The sequence below is a fragment of the Lontra canadensis genome, unplaced genomic scaffold, assembly GCF_010015895.1.
Source record: "Lontra canadensis isolate GAN:19392208 unplaced genomic scaffold, GSC_riverotter_1.0 scaffold112, whole genome shotgun sequence".
NCBI classification, from domain to species: domain Eukaryota; kingdom Metazoa; phylum Chordata; class Mammalia; order Carnivora; family Mustelidae; genus Lontra; species Lontra canadensis.
In genome coordinates this window covers 3,396,500-3,421,068 of record NW_022631106.1, presented here as the reverse complement: position 1 = coordinate 3,421,068, position 24,569 = coordinate 3,396,500, and the positions used below count along the sequence as shown (strand labels likewise).

The window sequence follows — 24,569 nt, the reverse complement described above, 5'->3', positions numbered from 1 at the left end:
CAGATCACCATTTAGTTTTTTTACTTTTGGTACTATGTTCACAAAATTACGTGAGCTAGCACTTTCTGTAGGCACGGTGTTAGAGGATTTTGACCGACAGTAGACTGTTATAAGTGTTCCAAGCATTTTAAGGTAGGCTAGGTTAAGCTGTGATGTTCAATATTAAGTGCATTTTCTACTTAGGATATTTTCAACTTAGGATAGGTTTTCAGGATGCAATGCACATAAGTTGAAAATCTTTTTATTTATCTTTTATTTTTTTTTTAAGATTTTATTTTTTTTATTTATTTGACAGAGAGGGGGAGATCACAAGCAGGCAGAGAGGCAGGCAGAGAGAGGGGAGGAAGCAGTCTCCCTGCTGAGCAGAGAGCCCGACGTGGGACTCGATCCCAGGACCCTGAGATCATGACCTGAGTCGAAGGCAGAGGCTTAACCCACTGAGCCACTCAGGCGCCCCAGTTGAAGATCTTTTTAATGTTTTCATTTGTACCATGACTTTTCATGAGTTTAAAATCTATTTGTTGGGGAGTGACCACAGAGGTGTACAGGTTTTCTTTTTGGGGCAATGAAAATGTCAATTGAATTAGATTGTGGTGATGGTCGCAGAGCCTTTATGAGTATACTAAAAAACGGTGAATTGTATACTTTAAAAGGGTGAGTTTTATGCCATGTGAATTCTTATCTAACTAAAGCTGATACGTTAAAAAAAGAAAGATTTTTTGTCTTTTCTGCAAACTGATTTAATTTCCTTTGTTTTTCTGTTGCTCTTTTTCTTACAGGAAATTGTTTTCTGTCTTTGTTATATTACATGTGTTTTTCTCCCCCTTTGGCCATTTGCTTTTTTGATCTTGATTCCTTGATTTTGCTCTTTTTTAGCCATGTGGAAAATTTTCAGTTTTATATTTCCTCTCTTTTTTATATATTTAAATCTTTGATTGACTTGGAACTTATTTTGCCATTAATTGTGAGAAAGGGATACAGCTTTTTTATTTTCCCTCAGATAAGACCCAGTTATCCCCATACTATTTTTGAAAAATTATCCCGGTTATCCCATTGATTTAAGATTACAGTTTTATCATATAGTAAGGGTTTTTTTCATATTTGGGTCTAATTTCTGGACTTCGATTCTACCCCTTTATTCTGGTTGTCTTCTTAGCTACTACCACACTGTTTTAATTTCTTTAATTGTAAAGGTTAGTTCAGGTTTTACTTTTAAAAGGTTTTCCTGATCGTTTGTGATTATTTTTCCCCTAGTGAACTTCAGAAACAGCATTTTTAAGGTTTAAAGAATTCAATTGATAATTTATGCTTATTATATTAATTTATAGATAGATTTGTATAAACTGTTTTACCCCTTTCCTAATTTTTTTATATTATGTCTGCTCATTCCTTCAGACCAGTGTTAAGTAATAGTGATCATAGAAGAAATTCTCAGATTGCCTCCCTCTGATTAACAAGCATACTTTAGGTATTATGTTTTTTTTGTTTTTAAGATTTTATTTATTTGAGAGAGAGAGAACATGGGAGGGAGAAGCAGACTTCCCGCTGAGTGGGGAGCCTCATGCAGGGCTTGATCCCGGGACCCCGGGATCATGACCTGAGCCAAAGGCAGATGCCACCCAGGCGCCCCAGGTATTAAGTATTAATATTCATAGGTGAAATTAGTCTGGTTCTTTTGGTTTACTCCCGTGTTTAGCTTTATTTTCTAGAAATAATTTTTTAAACTTTTTAACTTTTTAATCTACTGTGGAATAATTTTAGTACCATCAGTGTTCAAGTTTTGTGGTAGAATTCACCTGTGGAATTGAATGGGGCTCTTACCCTTGCGGGGGGAATAGTTATTAGAGACTTGTTATACTTCTAATGCAGTCAGTTTGTTTTCTGTTTTGGGGCCAGTTTTGGTAACTTATGTTTTTCTTGAAAATTAAACATTTTTTGTAAGTTTTTGGATGTTACATATAGACAAGCTGTAGTATTCTCATATTTTTCTCTTACTTTCTCTGTATCTCATTTTTGTTCTTCATATTGACTTTTTTTTGTTCTTCCCCACAGGAACTGGAAATATAGTGGTCATTATGGTGAGCTACCCAAAAGGAAGAGAAATTTTGGATCTGGTGCAGAAAGGCATTGCAGTGAAAATGACCATAGGGGTGGGCACCCGTCATGTACAGGAGTTCATCAGTGGTCAGTCTGTGGTATTTGTGGCCATCGCCTTCATCACCATGATGATTATCTCATTAGCCTGGCTGATATTTTACTATATACAGCGTTTCCTATATACTGGCTCACAGTTTGGAAGTCAGGTAATTATGGTTAATTCTTTTTAACTTTACATTTTAAAAGATAGTTCATAAATATTTCTTATATATTCCCTGAAACTATATTAGAGTTTTGTGGGTTTTTGGACCACATTCTTAATTTCATTTTCACTCATACTATTTCATTAGTATAACTTTTTAAAAATAATTTTTAATTAGACTGTATTAAATTTTCTGTTCTGTGGGAAATTAAATATCTTTAAGTGGGGTCATTTTTGCTTGTTTTGTTCCTCTGAATACCCTCTTTCTCTTTTTCAGACATAAAGGAATAATAAATAGGCCTGAGGTAGAGTAGACGTGGTTCTGTGTTTTAAAACAAGGAGAACCCTGGGCCTGAAGATGAGGCGCAGGGTGGGAGGGGCTTCCTGGCTTCTGTTGTGGGGCAACTTTCGAAGCTATTTATCTGCAGAGAGATAGTGTCTCTGTCACAGCAAAGAGGAGGGCACTTGAAGAGCCAGAGGCTTCCACAGATAGGCCTTTTAATTTCACACTTACCCTATTGTCTTGAAAAGCCACTCTTTTTGGCTTTGTAGGTAGTCCTTTCTGGTCATCTTGTACATGCTGACTAGGTGAAAACTTCTTTCTTTTTTAGGGACAGGTATTAGTAGATGAATCAGTGGGACCCCCTCTTCCCATCCTCAGCTTCCTACTCTATTGCCAATGTTTACACATAAGCATTGGTTTCTTCTTCAGGCATGGAATTGAAAATAAATATTCTTGATCAAACAGCTCTTAAGTTATATGTGGCTGTTTTATACATTAAGATGTAAATGGTAATTTTTGTTTTTTTATTATAGTCAATTTAACTTTGTTTTTTTAAAAGATTTTTTTCTGTAAGCTTATGTGAATTTTTTAAAATAATGACTTAAAATTTTTAGTGATAATATTTTTCCTATCTAAGAGCCATAGGAAAGAAGCTAAGAAAATCATTGGCCAGCTTCCACTTCATACTGTAAAGCATGGAGAAAAGGTAACATTTTCATGGGTTTTTTGTTTGTTTTAGACTAAAGTATGTATCTGTTTATATGTCTAACTAAAACTTTCCAGTCTGTTAAATGTACATTGAACATGTGGAGTTTTGACTAGTTTGAGTTAGTACTAACTTGCATACTTGTGTTCATTGTAGAGAAGGGTTGATAGAAGTACTCAGTTGCACATGTGAAGAGCCACCTAAATCCCTTGGCACCAGAGAAGGTAGCCACTAGTTATATACAGTTATTTTACTTTAAATGGATAAAATTGAACTTAAAATTCATTCCTGGGTCACACTAGCTACATTCCAAATGCTCAAAGGGCCCTATTGGCTGGCTGCTGCCATACTGGATAGGACTGACATGTCCATCACTTAAGAAGGTTCTACCTGTTGGTCAGACCAAGATGACTCTAAGAAAGGTAAAGAACTTCCAAGTTCCCTTGGACCATAGACCTTTGATACTTTAAATTCATTTCTGTTAAATCTGAGGCTATAGGGTATATGTCCATTCTCTCTGGTTCCCTTAAATACAGGGGGAAAAAAAACCTGGGATTTATAGAAAAGGGGAGGGAAGATGTACTTAAAACTACTTTTGGGAAAAAAGAAACATTTTGACATGGCCCACCTGGGACATAAAAGGTCAGAATCATACCAGAGTTTTAAAGCATTTTGGGAATGGGACATATCCTAAATCCAGAACCTCAATCTTAAGAGTATCGATTCTTTAAGAGGAAAACAGTTGCTAATGCAGTAATAGTACTTTTTTAAAATGGTCTGTCTTCTTTGTCTTGAGATGTTGATAAGTGTGTTGACTTGTTAGGTATAGGTTCGTTCTGTTGTTTTGATTTTTATTTCTTTTCACCAAATTGTTGAGACTTCATCTATTCCACCCTCCACTCCCCATTCAAAAAAGAGAATAACTGCACTTATTTTATGTATCCCTTCTTTGGACTAACTAACTTTAAAGCAGAAATAATACTCATTAAATTACAGATCTTTGATTTTTTTAAAAAACTTTGGATTCTGATATTAATCATTTTAATATTTTAAGATACTCTTAAATTATATTCTTCAACTATACTTTAAGATGCTCTTTTAAGTATCTTAGATACTTAAAAGTTTAAGATACTCTTTTTAAGATACTCTTAGAATTATATTGTTGGTTTCCATTCTTTCCCTAATGCCTTATACAGAAATAACAGTTGAATTTTTTTTTTTAAGATTTTATTTATTTGATAGACAGGGATCACAAGTAGGCGGAGAGGCAGGCAGAGAGAGAGAGAGAAGGAAGCAGGCTCCCCACTGAGCAGAGAGTCTGATGTGAGGCTCTATCCCAGGACCCTGGGATCATGACCTGAGCTGAAGGCAGAGGCTTAACGAGCCACCCAGGTGCCCCATAACAGTTGAATTTTAACAGTTTGTGCAGGGTACTGGTTTCTTCCCATACAGATGTAGTGAACAAAAAAAGTGAAACAGAACAGTTTCTCATGTTATGGCTTGAGATTAGCACTTGAGGTACTGACCACTGAGGGTCATTGGAGAGAAAGTCTCCACTGAATGCCTGTGACAAACTCTACATGTATGGCACATAGCCGGTCCCTTGATATAAGCATGTAATTTTATGTTCCCCTTAGAATATGTCTTCTGTTCCATAGCAGGAAATCTCAGTCTATGAATATGAATAGAGATTTATATGTATAATATACTGAATTAAGTCTTTGAGAACATAAGTAAATTGATAGAATCCTCTTCATGTTCAGAGCATTTGCTTTTTTTTAGGATTTTTAAAAGATTTATTCATTTGAGGGGCGCCTGAATGGCTCAGTCGTTAAGCGTCTGCCTTAGGCTCAAGTCGTGATCCCAGGGTCCTAGAATTGAGCTTCGCACTGGGATCTCTGCTTGGCCAGGAGCCTGCTTCTTCCTTTCCCACTCCTGCTGCTTGTGTTCCCTCTCTCACTATATCTCTCTCTGTCAAATAAATAAATAAAATCTTTAAAAAAATTTATTCATCTGAGGGAGAGTGAGCACAATCAGGGGGAGAGTTAGAGGCAGAGGAGAAGCAGACTCCTCGCTGAGCAGGGAGCCAGACAAGGGGCTCGATCCTAGGACCCCAGGATCATGACCTGAGCTGAAAGCAGACGCTTCACCAACTGAGCCACCCAGGAGCGCCCAGAATATTTCTTTTTACAGAACATTTTTTAAAATGTCATTCTACTGTTTTTGAAAATTGTCAAAATAATCATTAAAAAAAGATCCCTAAATGGTCTGTGAGATACATATGTGGATTTTTCTTTTCTTTTTTTCTTTTTTTTAAGTATTCTCTGCACCCCATAAGGGGCTCAGACTTAGAACTCTGAGACCAAGAGTCCCATGCTCCTTTGACCACACTAGCCAGGTTCCAACACATGGATTTTCTGATGATTTTGATTAAGTTTGTACAGAAAAATGTTGTTTTCTTAAATCTACATCTTGTGCAGTTCTAGAGAGGTGTTTGGTTTCTAGTTTTTCTTTTCTTATGGACTCATTCACTATAATGTATACACTTACAGACCAATAGGGACTTTAAAGATTATTTCATCAATTTTGTATGGCATACGATAAGTGATAATATTTACTTTAGCGGCAACATACAATTTTAAGTGTTACAGAACTTTAATATAGTCTCTGATAATAATAATCAGTTTTTACTGCTTGCTTGCGAACAAGTAATGTACATGGCTCAGTGTATTTTTTAAAATAATTACATAAGGACAGGGTAGCTGTGTTCCCGTAAAATATACTTGCTAACACTGGAGGTACATGCAGACATTGATTGGTAGTTCTTGAATCCGTCCCAGAATCAAAGAGAGTCTCATTGACCTGTCTTGGTTTAGATGACCCTCTGGCTGTGCCTGCTTTGATGGGATGAGGCCAGGTGGTTCAATGTGGAAGTTACCCAGGGAAATGGAAGTTACCCAGGGCTGACACTACCAAAAGGGTCGATGACCCTGGGTGCTGGGTCACTCAGTCGGTTAAGTGGCTGCCTTTGGCTTGGGTCATGATCCTGGGGTCCTGGGATCAAGGCCCGCATCGGGCTCCCTGCTGATTGGGGAGCCTGCTTCTCCCTCTTCTTCTGCTACTCCCCCTGCTTGTCCTCTCTCTCTGTCAAATAAATAAATAAAATCTTAAAAAAATAAATAAAATAAAAAAAAAAAAAAGTTAATGACCCATAGCTTCTTAGAAGTGGAGATTTTGTCACAAGACTACTTCCTCCCCAGCAAGTTTTATTTCTTTTTACCTTTGTTAATTTGAAGGATGAAAAACAGTAATTTATTTTAATCTGTAATTCTTTTATTGCTAGTGAGGGGAATATTTTCAGATATTTAGCCATTTGTGTTTTCTCATTTGCAAGTTGTAACCATGTTCTTTAGCAAATTCTAGTGAAAGTGCTCTTGTTTTGTTTTTAATGATTCTAGAAACAAGTAGCTTACTGGATATTCTCTTTACAAGTTTTATATTTGAGGGCGCCTGGGTGGCTCAGTGGGTTAAGTCTCTGTCTTCGGCTCAGGTCATGATCTCAGGGTCCTGGGATCGAGCCCTGCATCGGGCTTTCTGCTCAGCAGGGAGCCTGCTTACTCCTCTCTCTCTGCCTGCCCCTCTGCCTACATGTGATCTCTGTCTGTCAAATAAATAAACAAATCTTAAAAAAAAAGATGCATTAGAAGTTTTATATTTGAAAAATAATTTTTATTACAGTAAAGTAAGCATTTGCATTTCTACAACCCTTAAAACATGAACACTACCCTAGTATCAAAACTGTGTTCATGTCTGATTAGGTACACAACGACATTTTTTCTTTTTCAGCCAGATTCCTTAAATAATCTCTGGAGAGTGGTAAAAAGTAAATACTGAGTAGAGATTGTGTTTAGCTTCTGGTTGTACCCTGGTATTATTAAATTTGTCATTGTTTTACCCAGGATGTTGTGAGTTTTATCAAGACCATGTAGCAATGATACAGTGAACTCTTTTCTTTCCTTTTTACAGGGAATTGATGTTGATGCTGAAAACTGTGCAGTGTGTATTGAAAATTTTAAAGTAAAGGACGTTATCAGAATTCTGCCATGCAAGTATGTTTTTTTTTTCTTTCTTGAGATGCTACGAATTACTGGATAGGTTTCTGACAAAAGTGTTAATGTTTCTTTTATGATGTGATGCTGTCACATGATATTGTGATCATCTCATCCTTTAGGAAGCAAGCTTCAAGCCTTCTAGGGTTCTGGATTATATTACTTTAAAATTGCTTAGCAGACCTCAGGCCCTAAGGCAGACCCATTGTATATCTTTCCGCGGATTGGCTTTTAGTCTTAAGCAAGATTTCATTAGAATCCTGAGCATTCTGTCATACATCTAGCCGTTCAAAACGTACATTATGTGGGAGCAGGGAAACTGAAGCATGACAGGTGAAGGCCCCAGGGGGAGGGCCAGAAATGGCTAGCAGAAACTCAAGGAGGATAGTAGTTTGCTGTTATTTGCACCCTGGGTTTTAGTTCTTCTGGGGTTACTGCAAAATAAATATTTCTCACTTTAGGTACACTAGGGGCTTTGCTTTAGCAATGGGAAGTTGCGATTTCCTTTTTTTTTTTTTTTTTTTTTTAATAATAGGATACTTTAACTGATAACTGTTTAGAAGAAATGGCTGTTACCAGAAGTGTATATAAAAATATATTTTCAGTCAGACCAATTTGAATTATGCTTCCCACCTATTAGAAGGTCAGAAATTAATATATAATTATGGTTTCCTTTATGTTTACAAAGTAGTATATATATAAATATAGTAGATTAAATTCTCAGTAATTCTGTAGTGAAAACATATGAATATCAGAGTAACAAAAGTGTCCAGAATAAATATAGCTAACTTTTGTCTACAGGCATTTATATGAGGTTGGTGTGGTGGGTAGTTAATGAATTAGAGTCAATATATCCTTTGGAAAGTTTTTTTTTGTTTTTTTTTTTTAAGATTTTATTCAGTTATTTGGCACAGAGAGAGAGACAGTAGGAGCAGGAACACAAGCAATGGGAGTAGAAGAGGGAAAGCAGGTTTCCTACTGCTCCATTGGGAGCCCAGTGTGGGGCTCGATCCCAGCACCCTGGGATCGTGACCTGAGCCAAAGGCAGACACTTAATGACTGAGCCACCCAGGCACCCCTCCTGTGGAAAGTTATTAAAATAGGAAAGAATTTTCATCTAAGATGGTTTAGGGCAAGTCTTTCTGACTTAAAAATGATGCGTGGAATGCAGCACAAATGAGTGGCCTGAGGCTCACTTCTTTGTAACACCAGATCCGTCCTCATGGCTGAGCTGGGTTTTGTCCTACACCCTCACAAGCAGACATGTTGCTTGTGCACATTTCCTGGTCTTCTGATCTGGGGTTTTTACTTAATTTCCCCCATTTTCTCCTGTGCTTTAACAGATTTCCCAGTAAAGCCAACATGTTTCCTTTGTGTTTTTGTTAAGATTATTCCGTTGGGTTAGTCAGTTTCAGTTTCATTTTGAGGATAGAAAGGTTAGAAGACTAGCTAGGCTAGACTATGTTATGTAATTAAATAGTGTTATTTTTAACTGCACTAGCAGATTTCAGTATGAAGAAGAGGTCTTCACACAACAGCATGAATAAGGAACAGTTACTGGGTGTTTACTGTGTCCTGCACCGTTGTAAGCATGTTACATATTTGCTGCTGAGAACTGGAGTGGAGGTGCAGAGGTTAAGCAACTAGTTCAGAATTCCAGCATCATGTTACACAGCTGGTGTGGGAGCCATGGGTCCTGTACCCACTCTGCCTGATTCCTTATCTTCATCCTGTGGGAAACAGATTCACTATATAGGAGGCAAAGTTAGCTAAGACAAGTCAGTAAAAAGAAAATACATAGGCAATTTTTATTTCTTCTTCAGTTCTGAAAAGTTATCATTATATAAGAATGTGGAATATACAAAAATATGTTGAGACTGAAAATAAGTTGTTTTTTTTTTAAGCCTGAGACCCAGAGATAATCTGTTTTGCTGTATTTCCATTTGATTCATTTTGTGAACTTACGTAAGATACTCTCAGTTTATTATTATTAGTTAGCTGTTGGTTTATTTATGCCACATTTATTCCTAAACGGCTTTTAAGTAAGTTACAAAGGCACAGAAAAATACAACCTAGAATGAAGCGAAAATAACCATGCTATTTTCATGGCATGAAGGGAAAATTTCCCTGTTAAGTTCCAGACTCTGTTTAACTTGGAAAGTAGAATAGGTAATTACATAGAGTAAGTGAATAGAATGTTGATATGAAGTCATTTAACTTGTACTGAGAAGATGAGTTAGCAGAATGTGTTATTTCCTTTATAAGATATAAACATTTATTTTAAAAAATTAACACATACTTAATCTTTTTAGGCATATTTTTCATAGAATATGCATTGACCCATGGCTTTTGGATCACCGCACGTGTCCAATGTGTAAACTTGATGTCATCAAAGCCCTGGGATATTGGGTTTGTTACATTTTTGTTTATATTCAATCTCTGCCCCGATTCTTCTAAGTGATTCAATTTCATTACTGACCAGAGGCGAGAGGAGTGGACTAAGTGCTCCTTCTAACATCTTTGTGGTTCCCTGAAGAAATTTTCCTCTTGATTAAAAATGAATGTTTAAGAAATCCCAAAAAGTTAATGAACTCTACTGCTTTTGTGATTGTAGACTGATAGGCCATATGTTTCCCCCAAGTATTTGTAATTGCTAAGTGTAATGTATTGTTATGCTGCCCTGTAGAAGGTATATATACTCCTCAGTTTCGTATAAACAAGAATTATCAAATCTTTGAAATGAAAGGAGCCTCATACATTTTCTGGCTCAAGGTGCATATTTTATATACGAGGAAACTGAAGCCAACACTTCTCGACACCAGGTCTCAGATTTCTGGGTTTGGAAATCCTATCTTACTGGGGAAATTGGTCCTGTGTGGAATTTGTTCCATTGGTTTGTGGTACTTAGGTGGTCGTAGGACCTTCCTCCAAAAATGAAGACATGAGGGCAGAGCGAAAGAGAGTTCTTCATAGTAGCCAGCCAGGTGCTGAGGGCCTTACACACATTATTACATCATACCCTCATAGCCGGTCTGGGAGGTAAGTACTACTTCTCTCCCTATTTTACTAATTAGGAACTTGAGCTTAGAAAAGCCGAGTAGCTCACCGAACGTCACACAGCTAGTACTTGGGAATCTGTTTTCAGATACAAGTTTGCTTAATTCAAGGGTACAAGCTTTTAACCAGTAGTCCCACCCAAAAGGGGAAGACATAGAGGTAAAAAAAGCCAGATTTTTCTAGATTGTTATTTTTTATTGTTTTTAGAGTTTTCGTATAATCTTTTAACATTTTAAAAGATTCCTGATTAAATAGCAAATAGTTTTGAACTAATCTTATTACTTTAGAAAAAGTAATTTAAATGTCACATACTTTTCTTATTGCTAAATGTATTTTTTTAGTTTTTTTTTTTTTATAATTATGGTAGAGTTAGAAACCACAAGGAGTTTTTTCTGTGGTAAGCATTTCATGCACCTTATAGCCCCAGTAGACCTCAAGGAGTCCTCTCATCTTCTAGCTTGGCGGGTCTTGGAAAGATAGTTGAGCGACTGCCTTGATTACCACTGTCATTTTCCATGAATCAGATTTTTTTGTTCTTTTTTTTTGTAAGATGTATTTATTTTAGAGAGAGTGCGCACATGCATGCATGAGTGGGGGAGAGGGACAGAGAGAGAGAACCTTCAAGCAGACTCCCCACTGAGCACAGAGCCCAACACAGGGCTCAATCTCATGACCCATGAGATCATGACCTAAGCCGAAACCCAAGAGTCTAAAGGGTGCTCAACCGACTGAGCCACCTAGGCTAGGCGTCCCTGTGAATTACATTTCTCAAGTATGAGTTCCAGAATGCCTCCACCATAGGTACAGGAAAGGAGGAAGGTCAGCGTTCAAGAACTCTTACTGAAAAAAAACTGTCCTGCTTTGATGTCTAGAAAATTTGTCTTTCCTCTAGAATTTCAAACATTTATTTGTAGTTTTTAAAATAATGATGGCTCTGTTTAGCAGGGGCATAACAGTGAATTTGAGACTTAGTGAACTGAGCCTGTGTCTTGGACCCCCTTCCTGGAATTTGAAGCATTTTAAACAGTACAATACAGGGAGCTCAACAGACGTTTTTCTTGGCAAAGTTTTCCTTTTTCCTCTTCTCCTTTCTCTTTTCTTTCATTAGGTGCACTCTGAAGATCATTTTAAGTTATTTTCTTTATGGTCAGTAGTTTTAAACCTGCTTTTCATTTCTAGAAATTTTTGTAAGGGTATTTCACTAAACCTTAGCACTGAGACTAATCCTCACAAGTTTTGTTTTTGGAACTACATATACATACAAATATTTCACACATTAAAAATGAAGATTTATTTTGCATCAGGTTGGGTTGATTTGTTATTAGAATATTAATTTCAGAAAGCTTGACTATGTCCCAGGAAGTGTGATTTCTTTTTTGAAGAACAGAAACCTGTAGTAACTTTAAATCAAACTCTAAGAAATTAACTTGTCTTGCCCTCAATTGTTTTTACAGTTTTTGATGAGTGTGCCATTTTCTTTACTCCCTTTGCCCCTCCTGCATTGGATTTTGTAGACAGTGATGACACACTGTCGTATGACAACTAGTTCTTGCTCCCAAGGAAACAGCTGTGGTGAGAGGGCTGCCATCAGTCCTTCACGTGGACTTGAGAGGTGGTCCTTGTATTAGCAGCTACAACCTTCTTGATGTGCCATTTGTCGTTGTTTTCATTCATTCAGCACATTCATTCAGCATGTATCAAAGGAGTGCTCTCTCAGGTGCTAGATTGGACCTTGACTTGGGGAGACAAAGATGAGTAAGACGCAGCCCTTCTGGTTGTGGACTTTCACTTTCTGGACTGTGAGGGCCAGGGCATACACCCACGCACAACGCTGCAAAGGAGGTATGTTTGAAGTGCCGAGGAGCACGGAGAAAGGAGGAAATTACCCCACCAGGTAGAGTGGGAAGATAAGAGGGTGGTTTTTTTAAGAGGGGAGTCTGAGCTGGGTGTTAAAGGATTTGCCTGCCAGATCAGTATATTGCAGATGAGGGTGTGACCATGTCTGGCTTTGAGACTGGCAGGTGGTTAAGTTTGGCGGGTATTTTGGTAACTATCTGGGAAAACAGATGAGGGTGGGCTGGGTGGGAGTTTGGACATTACGGCTACTCAGTAGGATTTGTGGTTTGATGTGTCTGGAGTCTGTTCTGAGGGCGTTCAGTTACTTAGCAGTGAGAAGGAGGCAGCGTACCATGTGGTTCAGGAGGAGGGCTGTTCTAGAACTGGGTGGGGCAGCAGTAGGAGGAGCCCTCTGGTGTGCCCTTGCCCTGGAAGCCTGGGGAGGGAGGTGGAACCAGCACCATGTTCTTGGCATGAACCTCGGGCTCACTGTGAACAGACAGCCACCCCTCCTTTATCAGGTTACTTCACAAGTGGTTTCCTCTCACAGCATGACTCTGACTCTGGCATTACTCAGAAAGGTATCTGGACAAACCTCTAAGACTGGGCTGTCACTTTCCTTACCCTGTTTTTTTCTTTAACACAGCAAATGGGGGATAGACACTGTCTTGAGCTGATAGAATCCACAACGGATTCTTCTAAAGTGAATCAAATGCAGTCTGAAGCCCTCTGTTGTCAGACACTGTGTTCTTCTGAAACCCTGGTGCCCACAGTAAGACAGTAGGGCAGTTTGAGGCAGTCATCCAAGATCACAGCCACAGCCAGGCTGATTCACACCCCCTGTTCAGGAAGCAAGGAAAGTGTGTCTGACAAAGGTTTAGAGTTAAAAGGTGGCATTGCTTTCATCAAGGGGAAAGCAGTTTTTCAAATGAACAGTGTTTAGGTCTTGGAAAGCTGCCTATTGAGAAGTAATTCATTTTCTGATGTTGCTAATAAAGAAGACGTTAGTGTTTTTGCCCTATATTGTGTATAAAAGTAAATACTTTGTAGGAATTATGAGTAATGATTATGAAATGATAGATAAGCTTTGACTATGTTATTCAGACAAGGTATTTTCTTTTGTTCTCTCAAGGGAGAGCTTGAAGATGTGCAGGAGACGCCTGCTCCAGAACCTACCCCTGGGAGTGTTTTGGTGGCAAATCTGAGTATCAGTTTACAAGATGACAGAAGTGAGGGGAGCAGTTTGCCCTCGTCTTCCACTAGTGATTCTGCACCACCGTGTGATGCCAGTTTCAAAGAAGATGCAGGTGAAAACACAGCCTTACTAGGTAAGTGCCTTGGAGGTTCTAAAACAAAATGATGTTAGCAGGTGGGGAAAATAATGCAGAAAAGCATAAAGGACAAATAAAAACCATAATCCCATACCTGCAAATACCATTTTAACATTTTGGTAAATACCTTTTCAGATGTTTTCTGTGTTTAAGCATGGGGAAAGTATCATATATGTGCTGTTAGGTAACCTGTTTTCCTCTTAACATGTGAAGCTCTTTATATGGTAGGTGCATGATTCTGTGTGGTGCGTAGTGTCACAGCTCCAGTTCACTAGAATTTCTTTAAACTGAACCCTTTTGGGTGGACTTCAGCACTTTGAAATCATGTGTATACCCACCACTTATCCAATTGCTTCTTGTCATTCTGAGAGATAAAATAGAGTGAATTGCCTTTATTATTATTATTATTACCGATGAGAGTACCTTTTCATAATTGTTCGTTGTTTTTATTCCTTTCGGAGTAGCCTGTTTCACGTTTACCTTGTTTTGTTCTGGAGAAACTAATTTTTTCATGTCTTTGTCAAATGTATTGAATATTTCTCCCCCAATTTTGGTATCCTTTGGTTGATATTTTTGTAGACAGAAATGTTTCATTTTTCTCTAGTCCAACATATTGTCTCATGATTCTGCCTTTGATAGCATGCTAACTTTGGAAGGCCTTCCTCATCTCAGGATTTAAGTATATTAACCCATATCTTACTAATATTTGTGGTTCTGTATTTTATTACCTTTAAATCTTTAATCCACATGGTTGAAGAGAAGATTTAACCTACCTTTCCCCAAATGTTTAATCAATTGTCCCATTATTTAATGAATTATTTTAGTGACTAATAATCTAATGAATAATTATCAATATTTTGATATTGCTAAGGCAAATCCCTTCATCTTGAGTTTAAAAAAAAATCTCTGTACTAGTCTGCATTTTTTAAAAAATATTTTATTTATTTATTTGACAGACCGCGAGAGAGGGAATACAAGTGGGGGGCAGTGGGAAAGGGAGAAGCAGGCTTTCTGCTGAGCCTGATGCTGGGCTCAGTCCCAGGACCCTGGGATTGTGACCTGAGCCAAAGGAAGATACTTAACGACTGAGCTACCCAGGCGCCCGTATTCTACATTTTCTAAAAAAAAAAAAAAGTAATCAAATTATTTGCTAAGTGAAAGAAAATCCCATTAGAATTTTTATTATAATCGAATAAATTTACATCTTACTTTAACTGGGAAGAACTGATGCTTCTAAATTTTGAATTTTGTCATTACGGGAAGAGGACACATAATTTCCAAATCAGTGATACTCAAACTGAATCACTTTTGTATTTGACATGTTTTAAGCTGTGAGGCAGAGATAGCTAGAAGTATTAGAACTGGGGTTTTAACCTGGTATCAGTGGGAAAAGACCACATTGTGAAAGAGAAGGGGAGCATTCATTTCATAACACTGGAAGGTGGAAAGGGCATTCTCCTAATTAGCTCCCTGGCCTCCTGCTGGGATTGAACCACCTCAGGGATTCCATCAAATTGAGCCCAAGTACATGCCAGTGTGATTTTTGCCATTGCCTTCAATCTCCAGAAAAGAAACTAAATTTCCTTTCTCTAGTACTTGACCACCCTTGAGATACTTAAATATTGCTGAGAACTCTTATCCTGACAGAATGTCTTTCAAAAGCAGTCTCCCATGTTTCCTGCGTTCTTGTTACCTGTTGTGTATTAGTTTATCAGCATCTCTCCTCTCAGCTAAGATGATATCATGTGAAGTAGTGCATAGAAATAAAGGTGGAAAAAGAAGCTAAGCTGTAGAACAACAGAATGTTAGATGCCTTCTGAAGAAGCTGGGCCCCCTCATACTTTAGTGTGCTCGCGCACGTGTGTGTGTATGTGAGTACGTATGTGTGCCACGCATGTGTGTGTGCATGTGCACTTGGTTTCTATTTTATTTTTTGTCTCCCCCCTTTTTTAAAATATTTACAAGTATTTGTTAACCAGTAAGTTGACAGGTAATTTTAAATGATAATGTTCTTTCTACTTTATCACCATACCAGTATAATTTGAGAAATGTTAAATTGGAGAAATCAGTTCTTTTAAGCAGACATTAGTACTTCCGGAATAAAATATGGCTTCACTTAAAGTTGAGAAAACATTTGCTGGGGTCTTAGGAGCAACCAGAAATAAAACATGGAAATTATTAATAGCAGACTACTTGCCAGAGGGTGTTTCCCTGGCGAGTGCTCCTTCTGTTGTCCAGTTGACCTTCTTGGCTCTGACTGTAGGGGAGTTCAAGTATTCTGAGTTTAAGGAGTATTCTGTTCCTGTAAGAAACCTTTGTGCTTAAATTATTTTGTGTTACTCTTCCTAGTAATAACAGTCTGTCCAGAGTTAAATACCTGTTCCTCTTCCAAGATAGATTAACCTCACTGTGCCTGTGCTTAATCATCTGTAAAATGAGCATAATAATATCCTAGTCCTCATTGGGTCACATATATAATCCAGTAAATGCTCGCTCTTTTCATGGGCAGTGGTGACACGGTCATCGTCGTTGTCACAGCTCTCTGGTTTACTTTTGAAAACATACACTAATACCACCAACTAAGACTGTCTTTTCTTTATAGCCCCATGCTGATCAGAGTAATGTTGGTTAGACTAATACTAGAAAACCTTTCATAATATATATGTGAAGAAGATGCTCGTATATTTTTCATGACTTTCTGAAATGAGTTACCATTTTTACATGTAAGTTTTGTTTAAATTTTTCTGTTGTTTCTTGAATTATAGCCTCTAAAGGGTCTGTTTATGTAATTACAGTTCAGAATATGTGAAGTGACATTGGTTTTTGTTGCTTTGTTGTAGAAGCGGGCAGGAGTGACCTGCAACGTGGAGGACCCATCTCCTCACACACATCCTGATGACCACATCATGGATAGAGCTTCAGCTCAAATTAAAGGACTTTTTTTTTTAACTTCAGCACATAGTTTGTATATTTGAAAATAATGTACATTCTTTTACCTTTCAGATTTTGATTTGATATCCAAAGGGCTATTTTATTCTTAAAGAGACGTTTTGATTAGTTTTAATATATTTATCTACTAAAATGTATCATTTATGATAAACAGTATGTTGCTTTGGACTATTACAGAGACCACTAGGAAGGCACTCTAAAGGTCGGGGTATGTTTCTGAATAGTAGACTAGCTGCTACGGTACTGTAAAAACAGGATTAATTTTGCTTCTCAAGGATGATTTTAGACTGAGCAACTGAATTTAGACCAGTGGAGATGCAATTGTATAATTCAGTGATTGATCATGAGTTTTCCCTGGAGGAAAGACTTTTCTAGAATATTAAACCTGTGAATGAGATGAGAGAAATCTATAGCTTTCTTGAACCTCCATGTCATCATCCAGAGACTTTGAAATCTAAGAAGACTTCGTCATTATCTTGGAATTATAGGAAAAGCACTAGATGACTTAAGGATTTGCCGTTTTCCTTTTTAATTCCTAATTTCTTATGACACTTAGAGGGAAATTTGTCCTTTTCCACAAATAAAAAAAGCTAAGATTCTGTCTGCATCACACTTGAGCAATAAATTTTTCATTGCCTTAAAATTTAAAAAAAAAATTTTTTTCATTGCCTTAAGGAAATCGAGTAGGCAGACTTTTTTTTTTTTTAGTATATGATGACTGTATTAGTCCCAACTACTATTTAATCTTTACAACTAAAAAGGTAATAGATGGAGAATTTTGATTGTCACTACAAAATAAGCAACCAGTTTTCTTGATTGATTTAAAGCAGACTTAATCATGACCTTGTGTCATCTATCCTTTTTAAAATCTTGGCTGTTCTTGTAGGTGAAAGGGTCAGGTTAATGTAAAGCTTTTGGAGATTGTGCTCTTAAGTTTTCTAAAATGATTAAGCACACACATAGTCTTCTCCCTCTTGGAGGTGGAAGTGGAGGAGGGTGAGGGAGAGTTACCTTTTAACTGTTGTTCTTTGTTCCTTCTAAGCTAGTTGCTGTGTATATCTTTATTTTGTGAGTAAAAAATAAATGTTGAGAAAAATACAACTTCTAAAAATCTAAAGAATTTATTCTTAAAGCTGCATCTAAGTTGTATATAGCTTATTTTTTTAAAACAGTTTGTTGCACCTGGATTCTAGCCATAGTGAAACACTTGGTGAGTTTTACTTTTTCTTTTTTTTCCACTACTACTGAAGTACACTCTGGCCAGGTTCAATTTGAGGAGCTGCTGAAATAGAAAATTTGTCTTTGAGCTCCATTTTAACAGCCTCAAAGTAGGTTTCCATAATAGCCATTATCTTTGAAATCTGCCTTCTGTGGTTTTTTGAGAATAGGAAAGTATGTCCTTGATTCTGTACCAAGTAGATTTTTTGCTCTTTGTATTTTAAGATACATACTTGGGAGAAATGCTTTAATTAATAATTCTCTATAGTATCCAATAAAGCAGACTTCTAAAAAGAATACTATGACAGATCAAGGTATATTGTTTTTGATAATTACACAAGTGTGATTTCTTTATTAGCAGCTATCAGACATAGCTTTCCTTAATTAAAGAGTTTGAACACTAAACTACAAATAGAAGAGATTGGAAGAATTGTAGTGGTCTGGTCTCATCTCTAGAAATATGTCTTCAGTAGCAGAGAAAGGAATTATCAAGAGAAAATAGAAAACTGCAATACTTTGAAAGTTCCGCTAGGCTTTTTTTTTTTTTAAAGATAGAAATAAATGATAGAGAAGGGTCTCCCATCCAAGTACTAACCAGGCCTGACCCAGTTTAGCTTCTGAGATAAAATATTAGCAGAATTTTTGCTGAGACATAAAATTGATGAAATGCCACTCAGAATAATGGGGAATGTAAGGAAGGAAGAGTAAACCAGAGAGGTTTGGTTAAGGTTAGTCATACTATTTATGGCAATAATTTTCCTTTTAACAGTTGTCATAAAAGCCTTTTTTTTTTTTTAACAAATAGTGTAGAAACAATATGTATTTTTTTTAACTTTCAAAGTCACAGGCAGTGTGTGAAGGAAGCAGCTTGGTTGTGAACTTGAAGCACTCCGTCATCTGCCTGCTGGCGCTGCTTCTGGGTTTCCCTCCAGAAAACCACAAAGGCCAGGAGTGGTGCAAAAAAAAGAGCACCTTCAGCAGGTAAACCTCCTTGCTTGGTGACTTTTTGGGGATCTTCAATATATAAAACCTTCCCTGAGAAATTGTTCCCTGCAGTCACTGAGGAGTGATGACAGTAAAAGGCCGAATTGCAGTGTGCCCATCAGCAGTTTGCTCTCTGTGGGGTGCACAATGACAAAATCTCCGGAAGCGAACCACTGGTCTGACCTCAGTAACATCAGGACTGAAGTTTTGCACTTGGGCAGGCTTTCCAAGAGGGGTCTTCTCCCTCCTCCCCCAAAAATCTCAGGTATTTTTAAGAAAAAATAATCAGTGAATCTAAGCCATCAGCCCTTAAATGAGTAGTAGATACCTTTCTTCATACTTTACAATATACTTGCTAAATCAGGAACTGCTAGAACCATAAAGAACAGGTGTGTTCCCACTTGGATGAAATGCCTAGTATAACCAAACTCCCTAAGAGGATAGCTTAATTGGCCAAGTCTCTTCTTTTGAGAACATTAAAGTTTATTTGCTCAGTGAAGGCTGAGATTAAATCAGTATGTGTATGTTACTGACTAGAACTTGAGATAATTACATGTTTGGTCAAAAGGAGTTTCTTTGAGCCCAGCACAAACCATATTTTGTGATTTACAAAGCACAGGATGCTGGCCTGAACCAAAGTGAGTCTTGTGTATGACATACGCTATGCTTCTGTGATGCAACAACCAATTAGAAAAGCCACCTACGCCTTTCCCAGTTAATTTCATTTTTGAAGTTTTAAAAAGACAAGCATTTCACTTTAAAAAATGCTAACATGTAATTGTTATGAAAGTGAAGTTTCAACAATGTCATTATCAGCCATGCAGCTAAAGATTTGCTCTTACTCTAAGAGCAAAGTATAAAATAAGTTATAAATTGAAAAAGATATGTGCATCCCATTAATTTAAGAATAAAAAAGTCAATCCCTTCTTCTTGATGAGGTGTAAGCTTGTATATTATGGGCTAATGAGAAAGCTGGGAACACCAGTACTTCCTGTGGGCTCGACTGCACAGGTATTGGATCCCAGGATTCTAAGTGCTTTTGGAAGCATCTTAGGGATTTTCTGCTAAGAACAGTAGTGATTGCATTAAAAAAAAAAAAAAAAAAAAGATTAAAGTGAAACCAGCAAAATGTCTTAGTAGGTAGAGGGTGCAAGAATTTTAAAGAATATGTAAAAAGTTCTTCCCATGCATTAATTTTCCAGATATCTTTAAAATGGTAAAGTGCTATTACTCAAAGTATTTAAAATAGGTACATGAGGGGCACCTGGGTGGCTCAGTTGGTTAAGCGTCCAAGTCTTGATCTCAGCTCAGGTCTCAGTCTCACAGCTATGAGTTCAAGCTCCACACCTGTTGTGGAGACTACTTTTAAAAAATTGTTTAAATTTTTAAAATTTAAATACAGGATCCATTGTTTTTCATGGGAATGAATCATTACAGAATGTACTAAAGTGGTACATGCTGCTTAAAAGTTTGTGGAAATGGGGGTGCCTGTATGGCTCAGTCGGTTGAGCATCTTACTCTTGATTTCAGGATTGTGAAATCTAGCCCCATGTCTGGCTCCCTATCAGTGGGGAGTCTGCTTAAGACTTTCTGCCCCTCCCCTGCTCTCTCTCAAAATAAATCTTTAAGGGAAAAAAAAGATTGTGGAAGTGTATACTCTGTAAGAAAGGTGATAACCATTTCTTTAAAGTTGTTTAAATGTATAAACACTTAAGAGAATTATTTGAAATAGTTATAGTTAGGATCCCTAAATTACTTTATTTTTTGAAGTATCTTTTATTTCTACTCTAAGATGTAACTTAGTGCTGTCTTAACAGGTGATCTGAAGATTTTACAGCTAGAAACTGGAGCTAGAAAATCCGGAGAATTCAGGCTGTGTTGTTTTAAACATGGCAGTATCTTGAGCTACATTTAAAAGCTGATTACAGTTAACTGAATTCCAGGATTGTAATTTATTTCAGGTAAACTTTCTTCTACCTTTAAACATGTTTAAGAACCTTTTGCTGGTGTTGTAAATGTAAACCTGACTTTTCTTTTTAAAATGTTCCCCTAGGGGCACCTGGGTGGCTCAGTGGGTTAAGCGCCTGCCTTCGGCTCAGGTCATGATCTCAGGGTCCTGGGATCGAGCCCCACATCCAGCTCTCTGCTCAGCAGGGAGCCTGCTTCTCCCCTGTCTCTGCCTGCCTCTCCCTACTTGTGGTCTGTCAAATAAATAAATAAAATCTTTTAAAAAAATAAAATGTTCCCCTAAATATTACTAGCTATTCTTTGTAGGCCAGAGTTAAAAATCTTTTCTCTTTCAACACCAATAGTCCGATCTTGAAATGATTAGCAGTAGTCCATCTCTTTATTTGCAGAGTCCATGTTTGTAAATTTGCCTACTGAAACTTATCTGTAACCCCAAAATCAGGATGTGTATGACATACGCTATGCTTCTGTGATGTTTGGTGCTTTGGCAGTTGTGGTGGACACATACCCATACAATGTGGTGAAAATTTTGAGGCACCAAACACACTTTTCCAGTTGAGGTTGAACAAGAGGACGCTTTGCCTTCTTGTTTCACCTCTCAAACTGTCAATACTGTGTCCTCTTCCACAGTCTGTTTAGTACATGTTTTCTAAAATTTTGTACCTTGGTGATTTCAGTTTAAAATGGCACCCAAGTATAGTGTTATCTACTGTTCTGGGCACATAGAGGCTGTGAAGTGCCTTATAGAGAGAATACATGTTAGATAACTTTGTTCAGGCATGAGTTACAGTGCTGTTAGCCACGCATTCAGTGTTACCAGAGAATCAGTAGGTTCTGGAGCTTGAGTTTGGGTTGCTTCTGCAGTGGTCCAAACTTTGCCATTCCAAAAAGTTATCTGCATAATGAACGGTTTAAAACAGTGTTGTCCACTTTTAGGTATGGACAGAAATCAAGGTTGCTAAAATTTTTGTATGTTTAAAGGCATTCTTCTTGTTATATTGGTTTGGGTTCTTCTTTCCTTTAAGTATATTTACAAATACCTTTCATAAGAATAGCTAACATAAAATTTCTTATAAATCTAGTGGGAGTATGCACTTTTGCCAATAATAAAAGACTGAAACTTATTTTTACTCATTTTAAAGGACACCATACCTAGTGGTTTTAACTTTTGCTGAGGGTTAAACTGGAAGGTAATTCTTATTGAATAGATGATTTCCCTATAAAGAATATAGAGAGGCACCTCAGTAAATTCGGAATTTTTCACGGTTTCTTCAAGTAAAAAACACACATCAGATGATACAGTTCATAAAAAACTTTAATGTAAGGCACTGTTGTCCAAAGTTAAGTGAGGAGTAACAGCCCACACGATGCCACCTTGTTCTACGTTGCAAACAGGCCATCTGCCCTACCACAGGCAGCAGGTACAGTTCCCACTCAGGGAGGTTTTACCTGAGTAAAACCTCAGTGGCGATATCTCCCAAAGCATGGACTAATACTTTTCCTTAAAACAAAAAAATAACTATCTTAGACTTATAACTGAAGAACTAACAAACATCTCAAGAAGAAAAAAACAAAACTTAGACCAGCTATTGTAGTCTCAAAAAAAGGTTTCTAAGAGTTCCCATGTTTATAAGAGGCCCAAGAAATGCATGTATTTTTGTCTGTTAAGTGACAGAAAGGATCAAGTTAGAAGCATGTCCTTACTTCAAACTGTCCTTCATGAGAAATTAAGGGCTATACACACAAATGGGTTTCAGGACCAAACTTCTATTTGCCACTTGATTCAAAAACATTCAACTGATTTCATCTCAAGGGCAGTATGACAAATTCTTAAGAAAACTAGATTCTCAATTTATCAGTAGCCTGTAACTTGTATTTGAAACAAAAACAGGCACTTTGCTCTACAGTGCTAAAACCTCATCTACTTGTTTGCAAGTATCTACTTCTTGTAGATAACCGTTACTCCTGATAATCAGCAAGACATCTAAGAGACACATTTTTCCAAGTTCTTACGAAAAAGTCATCTAGGAAAGGAAACTTTTGCTTTAAGTAGATAAAGTGGTGTTTATATGCATTAGGCCAAACGATCCATTCAAGGTTCTAACAGTTTTAAAAATTAAGTCACAATACAGCTGAACAATGAACGTGGTTCTGATGAGGTATTATTTTGACATTTTGGTCTCAGAAGGTGTTTCTCCAGTATCCAGTGTCTTCAACAAACGAAAAAGGCCAGCAGCTTCTCGTATCCTACTGAATTCAATACAGAATGCCTGCACTTCTATAAACAAGTCCTGCACATTAATAATTTTGTTACGGATCAAGGACTGGAGAAAGACACACACAAGACGCACCAAACGATTCTGGGGGGAAAAAAAAAATTAGTGTACCCGTTTTCTTGGCAGGTATGTATAAAATTTACCAAAATTTCTGTTACTTACCTGCATATATTTATCCTTAATTTGTTCACAAGTAGAGATGCAATTTGATATATAAAGGTGAATAAATTCCGGAGGTAGATCAACAGCTGTAGTTAGTCTGTTTCATAAAGTTAAAAAGTTAGGGCTATTAAATACTGTTAACCAGAGAGAAATTTTAGATTTTATGGTTATTTAGTGAAAATTTCTGATTTATGATCAGTTACCTAGTTTTAAACATATTTATGCAAATAAGCCTGAGCCTGTCACCCTGGTTGTTAATAAAGGACATTTCCATTTTTTAAGTGTATACTTAGCATTATACATGGTAATTACTCATTTTTTTTGCACACCACATTTCTGTGTGATTTTGGTTGAATCAGAGTTCACACTCTCATAAGTAACATTTACTAAACCCCAATTATACCTAAGAGCTATGGAAGGTGGCATATCTGAGAAGAAGGTATAGTTTGGTAAGTTGATAGTATACTATATAACTTAAATGCTTAAAAAAAAGGGGGGTTGTAAGAAGCAGTGTAAATGAAAAGATGGGAAAAGCCTTGAGAGGTCAAGTGGCTTAAACTGAAACCTGTAAGTGTTCCTAATAACCTAATGAATGATCAGATGAAAAGCTTGGAATCTGGGATTAATGTGGTGTATTTAGGAACACAGTGGTAGAGAGCAGGATAGAATGTGACAGAAGGCATAGTAGCATATTGGGAGTCTTAAAAAGGAAAGCTGGTATTTTCCAAAGGATTCTGTGGAATGTTTAAGGAAAACAAAAAGATGGGATGGGAATTCCATTTTTAGATAAAGAGATGCTATGCTAACTATACACTGTGCATTTCCAAAAGAAATGTGAAATTTGACTGTAAAACCTTCCATAAGGCACTGAGGAACCATGGCTCTGAGGAATAGTGCTATGATCTCTTGAGAGGAGGAAAGATGGGGGTGGGGGGCACAAGGAACAGACTTTGTCCTTGAAATTATTCTCTAGAAAGAATAATAAACTGACAAAAAGATGTGGTTATTCTTGGACTAAATACCAAGTATCTGGTGAAGACAATAATGCTGTAAGAATGTAGTGAAGGGGGAGCAGTGGTAGGTCAGAGGTAGGTCAATCCAAGGACTGGAGTCAAAGGAAGCCCCTGAAGGAAGTATGAGTCTACAGAGGGGAAAGGCTTGTGCAGGAGAATGCAGAAATGAGGTAGTATATTTTCAACAAGCAGCTAATGAGTTTTGCCAGTGACAGAAAAAAAAAGTTGAAAACCTCATGCTTCCTCCCCCTCCCACTCTAGAAAGAACACTCTTACACATGTTACTTGTGATCACCTGGCTTTCAGCCAGGCTTTTTCTCAACGGCTGATTAGCTTAAAAGCACAGAGTCTTTAGTACAATTTCAAGAAGGTTAAAAA

General features: G+C 37.3%; 2 protein-coding genes, 2 long non-coding RNA genes and 1 other non-coding gene across 6 annotated transcripts in view; 3 read left to right on the top strand and 2 right to left on the bottom strand.

Annotated features, from left to right (window-relative positions):
• RNF149 (ring finger protein 149) overlaps positions 1 to 17,042 on the top strand; it is a 26,681-nt gene extending 9,639 nt beyond the window's left edge. The window contains exons 2-7 of one of the 2 annotated variants that reach the window (XR_004380627.1): positions 2,053 to 2,303; positions 3,220 to 3,288; positions 7,315 to 7,397; positions 9,710 to 9,806; positions 12,133 to 12,296; positions 13,423 to 13,510. Coding sequence is in view for 1 of the 2 variants with exons in the window: in XM_032840419.1 (XP_032696310.1) it covers positions 2,053 to 2,303; positions 3,220 to 3,288; positions 7,315 to 7,397; positions 9,710 to 9,806; positions 13,423 to 13,618; positions 16,462 to 16,517 (752 nt within the window). In the remaining variant the exon portion in view is untranslated. Of the gene's footprint in view, positions 1 to 2,052; positions 2,304 to 3,219; positions 3,289 to 7,314; positions 7,398 to 9,709; positions 9,807 to 12,132; positions 12,297 to 13,422; positions 13,619 to 16,461 lie in introns of those variants that run through there. The other variant, XM_032840419.1, reaches the window with a different exon arrangement.
• Positions 1 to 18,214, bottom strand: part of LOC116856800 — a 23,855-nt gene extending 5,641 nt beyond the window's left edge. The window contains exons 1-2 of the long non-coding RNA XR_004380629.1: positions 18,127 to 18,214; positions 13,128 to 13,130 (exon numbers count right to left, since the gene is read on the bottom strand). This is a non-coding gene — a long non-coding RNA (uncharacterized LOC116856800). The remainder of the gene's footprint in view (positions 1 to 13,127; positions 13,131 to 18,126) is intronic.
• Positions 17,131 to 24,569, top strand: part of LOC116856799 — an 8,862-nt gene continuing 1,423 nt past the window's right edge. The window contains exons 1-4 of the long non-coding RNA XR_004380628.1: positions 17,131 to 17,780; positions 18,630 to 18,769; positions 20,590 to 20,733; positions 22,926 to 23,142. This is a non-coding gene — a long non-coding RNA (uncharacterized LOC116856799). The remainder of the gene's footprint in view (positions 17,781 to 18,629; positions 18,770 to 20,589; positions 20,734 to 22,925; positions 23,143 to 24,569) is intronic.
• Positions 18,847 to 18,961, top strand: LOC116856819. Its single transcript, XR_004380633.1, has one exon. It is a non-coding gene; the product is annotated as a small nucleolar RNA SNORD89 (small nucleolar RNA).
• The window catches only part of CNOT11 (CCR4-NOT transcription complex subunit 11), a 17,947-nt gene continuing 15,792 nt past the window's right edge, over positions 22,415 to 24,569 (bottom strand). Inside the window, exons 6-7 of the mRNA XM_032840418.1 lie at positions 23,179 to 23,275; positions 22,415 to 23,100 (exon numbers count right to left, since the gene is read on the bottom strand). Of these exons, the coding sequence (XP_032696309.1) occupies positions 22,903 to 23,100; positions 23,179 to 23,275 (295 nt within the window). The 3' untranslated portion in view covers positions 22,415 to 22,902. The remainder of the gene's footprint in view (positions 23,101 to 23,178; positions 23,276 to 24,569) is intronic.